General features: G+C 37.3%; 1 protein-coding gene across 4 annotated transcripts; it reads right to left on the reverse strand.

Annotated features, from left to right (window-relative positions):
- Positions 1–44: 44 nt before the first annotated feature.
- On the reverse strand, positions 45–7,085 carry LOC105803744 (uncharacterized). 4 transcript variants are annotated; one of them, XM_012636133.2, is made up of 15 exons: positions 6,692–7,082; positions 6,408–6,489; positions 5,783–6,286; positions 5,242–5,410; positions 2,691–2,843; positions 2,370–2,467; positions 2,165–2,256; positions 2,008–2,078; positions 1,788–1,923; positions 1,180–1,239; positions 993–1,075; positions 838–914; positions 695–765; positions 536–593; positions 45–465 (listed from the first exon to the last, which is right to left on the reverse strand). In XM_012636133.2, exons 1-15 carry the CDS (start codon positions 6,928–6,930, stop codon positions 343–345), a joined length of 2,016 nt encoding a protein of 671 aa, XP_012491587.1. In that variant the 5' UTR covers positions 6,931–7,082; the 3' UTR covers positions 45–342. The 4 variants fall into 4 exon arrangements, 3 of the variants coding, with proteins under 3 accessions (XP_012491587.1, XP_052479899.1, XP_012491588.1); XR_008190982.1 differs by lacking the exons at positions 45–465; positions 536–593; positions 695–765 and having other exon boundaries at positions 848–914; positions 1,187–1,239; positions 6,692–7,085; XM_052623939.1 differs by lacking the exons at positions 45–465; positions 536–593; positions 695–765; positions 993–1,075 and having other exon boundaries at positions 832–953; positions 6,692–7,085.
- Between the last annotated feature and the right edge of the window lie 1,367 nt (positions 7,086–8,452).

The raw sequence follows: 8,452 nt of genomic DNA on the forward strand, positions 1-8,452 counted from the left end.
TGATCTAAAAAAATTAAAACCATAATGATAAAAAAAAACAGAAAGAAAGAAGAGTAGAACATTTATTATTATGCCCGTATATTTTATGTAATACAGTTTTTGGGTGATATCTTAAATTTATTAAAGCGGCCAGCAAAGTAAACTATCAACATTCGTCTTGCTTGCTTGCTTTTTTAAGTTGCAAGCAAGCGCCTGCTTATATATATACAGAGAGCAATTAGCAAAATATGAACAGAAAATACAGTTGCCTCACCCTGCTGCTATTTGACTTCAGATTTCATTTGACGTTGAAAGAATGAAAGAGATAAAGCTAACTGAAGCAGCCGCCAAAGTTGAGTAGTACTATTCTTCCTTTTCTTTGCTCTTGAAAACGGGATAGCAAACTTCTAGTTCAAGCCGCTCCAAAATCTTCCTTGTAGACCACAGATAGGATGAGTGACCTTCGATCGTATCTGTTACGTCAACCTGAAGAGAATTTTAAGGAATTAGCACGATGAACAGCTAGGTGGAAAAACTTATAACTGGCATGACTTACATTCTCAATCCCTTGCACATCAACTGGTTGTAATCCGGCTAATCCATTTGTCAATAAACTGTTTTCAAGTTACCATTAGTTTGCATCAGTAAAAGGATGTTGCTCAATTGATATTTCTCGTCAAGGCTGATGAACAGTAATGACATTCATTGTGCATACCTTGCACGGAAAGCAACTCCAAGCATCCAATCTTTCGTAGAGTAAGCATTTATAAACCTTCCAGCCACCATCTGCAAAAGACACTAGGAATTAATCTGTATGTTCTAATAATGAAAAGCACAGTAATTGTAAGGGAAAAATACCTTTCTGGCAGCTTCCCAGTTCTCGTCTTTAATTGCAATGGGTGCTCCAAGAAGAACAACTCGTTCTACAAGTTCAGCTGCCAACATAGTAGAATAGCCTTAGGAAACTCCAACCACTACAGCAAAATAAAAAAGCCTATGAGGATAGTAGTTACCATTTCGTTCAGTCTCAGACAAAGCCTGAAGACAACTGAAAATCACTCGTGCTCCAAGTGAGTAGCCAATGAGTGTCACAGGTCTGAAAAATTCATGGAATCCCAAAGATGAACAATGGCAAGATCATTTTGCCGAAGTTTATGTTTTAATGAATAACAAACATTCCTCTAAATGCCACATGTATACCTGTTACCTTGGTAACCTTTCAATAAAACTTCAGCTAACAACCTTCCTGCTTTATCAGACCTAGGCAATAGAAGAAGATAAAGACATAATTAGACTTGGGTAGTGTCCTACAGTAGTTCCCAAACGTTCAAATAAGATTTAAATGTCTTAACTCGGTGAAAATCCAATATCAGCTACATCCAGCACATACAGTTAATACATTAAGCTAACCTGCTTATAAGGAATTTAATTTGTAGACAATTTTGGGTTCATAAAGATAAAACTGTTGTGACAATTCACCAAAAGAAACTTTTAGACAAATCAGGTAATATGAAAATTTCTCTACAGCATTAGCCACCTTGATATTCTATTTTGAGACACTCGAAAGTTAAAGCTTGTCCCTACGAAGATTTGAGTTTTGGACAAGCCTAACAAATTTGATGTCAAACCACAAACTAGTAATATTTACATTCTATAGTAGAAAATTTTAAGCAAAGAATGCCCCTCATAAGAGCCACAAGATAAACCTAATAAACACAGCATGATATAAAACAATAAAATGAAACTGGAAGATTGTTCTTCCCTTTTACAAAGCCAAGTACTCTGCTAAACCTCTAAGCAAATCAAACCTGTCCACAGCAATTGACCATTTGCTATCTATAAAGTTAGTAGCCGAAAGTAATACTGCTGGCAATGCCAATGCTGCTACAAGCGAGCTTAAAACCGTCATCATTGCACCCTGTCTCATTAACTCCAAAGCAATACCTGCAGCAAGCAGAAGCAATGTTCAAATATAGACAATTCATATGATTAAGATGCTATTTTAAAAATCAGACATAAACCCATTACTTGAAGTTAGCCAATCCTGAATTGCGGTACTCACTGCAATCAGATTCCGGGACTCCCACAGCAGCGCAAACCTATAATTTTCCTTTTATCCATCAAAAGTGTTTTAAAAAAACCAAAGGTTCCACATACAGTGGGTAATGGTATCAAAATTCTGTACCTTTCCATGTTGTCAATTTGTCCTTCCCAGGGCCTTACATAATCTTCCTTACTGAAAACAAATCCAGAGATCAAAATCTCAACTGCTAGTCGCTGAAATAAAAAGTTAAATCAGAACTAAAATTTCCAGACCACTAATAAGGTCCAGACACCATAGTTTTCTAAGTCCCCGGAAACAGAAAAGAAAGAAGTCTATAAGAACTTACGCCCTGGTTATGATAGTCTCCAATAGCTATAAATTCAAATTCATCAATGTTACCAGTTCTCCTAGCCATTTTAGAACCTGTAAGCCCAGCTCCAGCAGCTGGGTAGAACAGCGTGTAAAAATAGATATTAATATGGTATTGAAAGACTTCTTGAGAGCAGTATGTACCAAGTGTATCTTGGATACGTTTAACATATATTAGTATAAAATTTCTGAAATAGAACTATAAGTATAACAAACAAAAACTATACAGTGAATCCCGCAGTACGGAAAATGACATGATAAGAATGGTAACTTAGGAGATTCATGATTAGTCATACACCTCCAAATGATGCGGCAACAGCAACAGAACCTGCAACAGTTCCAGCAGCACTTGCAGCAGCAGCAAACCCACTTGCTCCAATGACAGGGACTAAAGTGCCTAATGTTGGAGCCAGGGCACCAAATCCTGCAGCAATTGCTGGAGCAGCTAACCCTGTTTAATAGTAAAATGGTGAACCAAAAAGGTCAAAAACATTAAAGTCATGAGAGTTGAAACTTTAGTTTCTAAAAGAGTATTGAAAGGGACTGAAAAATGAGATGACTTTATTCCACACGTGCTGGAGTTTATAGTGGTAAATTAACTAAATACAAGATAATAACAAATTTGAAACAAAAAGATAAAATGATAAAACCAACTATTTGAACTAACCAACTCCTAGATAAGAAAAAACAAAAAACCAACTCCTAAATAACAGGAACAGAGTAACTCAGAGCTAATCATGTACAAGACCATCACATCCGCTTTTAATGCTTAATTTAGAATAACCACTTACAATCACCCACGTTCTTTAAAGAGTAATAAGGCACCAAATCCCATGTTTGATTTAAAACAAAAGCATCAAATTCACTTTGCAGTGCAGATTTCCATAATGGGTAGGTGAGAGCCTGGTTTGGATTTCGGGGAATTTGGGAAAGGACTTGATTACTCTTGGATGGGGTTGGTCCATGGATTTTCCTTCCTTTTGCTGCATTTCGCTCAAAGGGTTGAAAGGAGATAGTGCATCAAGCTGTTCAGAAGGGCCAACTTGATCCTATTCCCAAGGGATCCCAAATGGGGGAACCTAGGGGAGCCGCCGACTCCAACTACCATCCATGTACGATCCATACTAGATCTGACCCGGCTTCATGCAGGCGAGTTGCAGCCTGCAATCTGAACTGAGGACGGGTTTTTGGAGTTAGCTCACCCTTGCGGGATCGCGACCCTTTGTGTAGATGAGGGTTTGTTTGACACGGACAAGGGAAGAGGGTCTACAGGTTGGGACAAGGCATTGGTGGAAGACATGATGGACAAGTGGGATGCAGATGTAGGCTTAGGATGGGATTGGGTTTTTCATCTTTGGTAAGTCATAAGGAGCTATTATTAGTAGTTGAAGGAAGGAGGGAAGCCGATTGTATAGGGTCTGGTTGGGAGGATGACAACACCAAGACTTAAAGTTTGTGAGTTACTTGAGTTGGTGTGACAACTTCTATTTGGAGCACAACTGTTTCCCATTGCAACCCCTTCGAGACCATAGTCGTCATGTAAAGTGGTTAATCTTCAAGCATATGATGCACTATGATGTGTTGCATCAGTGTCAACAACCCAGGATTCCTGTTGGTAGAGTAGTTGGCCAGCAAAGTTGACTCGAGCCTGAAGGTGATTATGTGACCGTGAGCTACAAACCCTTGCAGAATGACCAGGTAAGTCACAAAGCAGTCAATGGAGGGTGTTATCAGTAGGTGGTGGTTGTTGATTTCTTCTTTGGCTGCCATGGTTGAGAATGCCAAGATTGATTATTGGCATCATTGTAGTTTAAACGAAAGTTGTTGTTCCAAGGAGTAGTTGAGCTATGGCAACAGTAGTGGAGGTCAAATGTGATGTTCAAGTCTCATTATGTTTCAAGAAGAGTTCATCGTCAAGCAGCTTTGATCTCTTGCATAGACGACAGCTAAAAGTTCACAAAAGTCAGATCCAAGTCTAGTGATGATTTTGACTGAGTTATGAATTAGACACAACAGTCACGGTGGTTTTAAGTTTTTCATAGAGGGAATAAGCTTGGAATAGATAATTAGTGATACGAAGGGTGTGTTTGGAAAGATGAGCCAAACGATCGAGCAAACTGAAGATTCTCTCATTTTAGACTTGTTTGAATATGCAGTGTGGAGAGCACCCCAAGCAGCTTTGGTGGTTGTTGCTGCTGCTGCAACTATGGTGGCAAGGGTTGGATCAGCAAAGGTTCAGATAGCATTTTGAATTAACTGATCTTGGCCGAACCAAGCAAGGAACTTGAGATTAGCAACATCCCAATAGTTTTGAGACATGGTGGGAGCCGTTATAGGACTAGATCCATCAAGATGAACTAGGGGTTGTGACCATGCAAGAGCCTGAACACGTGAGTTTTCCAAAGGGAGAAGTTGTGACTCTCAGCTAATTGAACAAAAAAGGTGTTGTTGGTAGTAGAGTTGGAGTTGACGACAAAAACATAGGTGGCCTTTTGAGGGTAGAGATGGATGGGTTACCGGAGGATCTAACTCGTTAGAGTTTAGAAGGCTCGTGATATCATAAAAAAAGTATGAAAGGGGATAAAAAATGAGATGCTTTTTATTCCATACATTCTGGGTATTTATAGTGATAAATACCTAAACAAATACAAGATGATAACAAATTTGAAACAAAAAATGATAAAACCAACTATTTGAACCTAACCAATTCCTAGATGAGAGAAAATAGAAATCAATTCTAAATAACAAGAACATGGTAACTAAGAGCTAATTATGTGGATGACCATCACATCCACTTTTAGTTTCCAAGAAATTAATTGCCCAATAAAATGGTTTAGACAATCACATACCTCCAGTAATGGCCATCAAAGTTCCTCCAGCCACTGCAGCAGCACCAATGATACCACGACGCTTCCATTTCGCCCATGTGCTCCCTGACGACTGGGATTCTTCTTCTTGTGCTTCTTTCTCTTTTACTAAAGCCATTGCAGAGAAAGCAACTATCATCTCAATGCTTTCCTGCAAACACAAAGGTTCACTAATAGGGAGAATATATATGTATATATAAAGAAAATCTATGAACAGTTACACTGGAAAGGGTTAGTTTCTTGACAAAATACCACATTCCATACCTTAACATGTGCTATTATATTAGACAAGTCCCAAAGATCTTCTCTGACAATGAAGGACAATCCCGAAAAGGAATCTTAAGGGTCTTATTAACAGTACACAGAACTTTAGATAAACATCTATCTAGTAGGTACTCAATAATACAGAGAAATCGACATCAATTCATATCTATTTAGTTATTTCTCCTACTAAAATGACATTGTATACTGCAAGCCCTGAGTTTGAAAGATGGCAAAGGGACAAAAGCTTGAGTTTACAAACCATTTTTATCCACTCAATGTCAAACCAACTTGTCAGCAACCGCAAAGCCACACGATGACGAGCATCATAGCCTTTTCTTCGTCGGGTATATTTTTTGCTATCTTCACGAGTATCCGCAGCTGCAAGGCAAGCTGAAAGAAGCTCATAAAGAACCATCACTTTCCTCTGATAAGTAAGCATCCCAACCTCTTCAGTAGGTTTCTCATTCAAACTATCACACATTAGATGATGGTTATCAGTCCCACAAAGCACGTTAGAATCGCTCTCTGGTGGAGTCACTATAGGTTGGTTTTCCATTACAGAATTTGGTGGAACCTCAGGAGTGGAATATTTCTCACGATATTCCTGTTCATATTTACGAGACTTCTCTTTCTTAACCTGAGAAGATTCAGAATTTGTTTCCATGCTAAATGCCATAGCATCAACAGCTTTAGACAGAGCAATCTCCTGCTCCAATCTTTCAGAAGAACCTTCCTCACTTTGTTCAGCTATTAACCTCATGAACTGTATAAATACGAAGTAACAAAAACATGTTTATAACCTGAAAAATAATCATTGAAACATTGCGCACATTTCTTCTTCAAGTGATCATAAACATGACCATTAGAGAAAGGAAACAACATACAGCGCCCACATGATTGGTGGCTCGCGAAGTCCCAGCAGTTTCTTCTAGTCCAAGCCATGCTGCGGAGTCGATATCTAGAAACCTGAGAGAGAGAGAGAGAGAGAAATTTATTAAATTTTCTGAAATTTGGAATGTCAAGAGAAAGAATTCGAGATCCTAAAATTGATCGTGTCCGAATTCAAGAAATTCAAATAAAACAGAAAAGGCAACTCCGGCAGATAAAATCCTTTCATGAAATCAATTTCGGCTATCAATCAAAAGGAAAAGAAAAATGAAGTGACTACCTGAAAACAGGTCGAAGCAGACCCGATCTTTCGTTGACCCAAAGATCGGGATCGTCAGAGACTGACTCGTTGCTACTACTGCTACTTGTTCGCTCCCCAGTGGAATGATGATCGTCCTCAAAGGGAAGTCCAAGAGGACGAGTCTGATGGATCTGAGCCTGGTTAACAGCAAAGGCGAACAACGCACCCGCCCCATATCTCTGCGTCGGCGTTAGAAATGACTTCCTTTCTCCCGCCATGCTTCACAATTTTGTTTTCAACTTATTAGAGCTTCTAAGGCTAATTCCCGATCTTCCACAGTCAATATTTCTGTTTGCAATTAGAAAATTATTGGATTTTCTTTTCCATTTTCGAGGCTTTGAAAATATTCTTTGTCTTGCTGGCAATTCTTTGAAGTTAACTCCGTTCATAACAATAATCAATATTTTATTATTTTAACCGTGAAAAATATTTTTATTGGACCGGAATCATTTTAAATTACTTGCACATTTTAATTTTCTACCCTTCTTTTAAACTAATATTTTACACTTTTTAATTTAAATAAATATAACCATTCAGTATAAGTAGGTTTTAAAAAATTCAAGTGGCAAATCACTTTTAATTTAGATAAAAAAAAATTTAGTCTGCTACGTCTATGATCTGCTACTCTAGCATGGTTTGATTTTTTTAGGTTTTTGTTTTTGGTTTGTTTTGTTTGGGGCGCATTGGTGATTAGATAGGGGTGGTTCTAATCAGTTTGGTAAATTTCTCGACAATGGAGAATAATTTAACAGATCTATCATTGGAAGATCGGGAAGAGGAGGTTCTACAGGTACATAATGAACCCGATACTACGAAAGTGATTTATGATTCTTGTCTAGTAGGATGCTTTCTTACGGCAAGTATGATCCATTTCCCGGAAATGAGAAGTACAATGGCGAATCTATGGCTGTAACAACCCGTTTTCAATAGAATTGGAACAGTGGTTTCGAGACCACAAATCTGACAAGTAAATATTTGTTTTATTATTATTTTAATGTCTGTGGAACGTTATAAGGGTTGTATAAAATTTTTGTTAAGAAATTTTGACGTTTGCATGTTTAATTAAGTAAAAAAGGACTAAATTGTAAAAGGTGCAAAAGTAGAGTTCTAGTAGCTAAATGCATCAAATGGCTATAGAACTTTAATGTAAGAGGACTTAGATGGCAATTAGACCATTTATGTTGTTAGTGGATGTTTATGAACATGTTTTTTTTGAAGTTATTAATGTTTTTAAAGAGCAAAACAGTAAAATAGTAATTAAATGATAAAAACATACAAGTAAAATGGCATCATCTTCTTCCATTTGTTTTTCTTCAATCGAATATTCAAAAGGAGAATAGCTAGGGTTCGGCCATTTCATTTTCTTGCATGGTATGTATTTTGATTCCATTTTTAATGATTTTTATGTTTTCGGGATCATTGTAGCTTAATCTAGCTAGCCCAGGGACTAATTTGCAAAACTGTTAAAGGTTTAGGGTTTTCCATAAACATATTTGCATGATTCTTGAAAGTTAATGAAATATTATGAGTCATTGTTGTTAAATAAACAAGTTTTGTAAAGTAATTTTTGGTGAAATTATTATTTAGGGACTTATTTATAAAAGTAGTAAAATATCATGGTAAAATTATGAAATGATTATTTGTATGGGTTGATATAAGTCCCTATGTAATTCAGCTAGCATGAAATGTGGATGAAATTGCATAAATTTTAATTCTGAGCTTAAGGACTAAATTGTAAAG

Source organism: Gossypium raimondii, chromosome 11 (assembly GCF_025698545.1).
Source record: "Gossypium raimondii isolate GPD5lz chromosome 11, ASM2569854v1, whole genome shotgun sequence".
NCBI classification, from domain to species: Eukaryota; Viridiplantae; Streptophyta; class Magnoliopsida; order Malvales; family Malvaceae; genus Gossypium; species Gossypium raimondii.

Bases quoted from the DNA above. Each gene is read 5' to 3' on its own strand.
- LOC105803744 (XM_012636133.2), bottom strand. From the start codon at position 6,930: ATGGCGGGAGAAAGGAAGTCATTTCTAACGCCGACGCAGAGATATGGG. The intron at 2,468-2,690 runs GTGTATGACTAA...TGTTCTACCCAG, and splicing joins TGTTGCCGCATCATTTGGAG to CTGCTGGAGCTGGGCTTACA. The intron at 1,924-2,007 runs GTAATGGGTTTA...TGCTTGCTGCAG, and splicing joins TCAGGATTGGCTAACTTCAA to GTATTGCTTTGGAGTTAATG.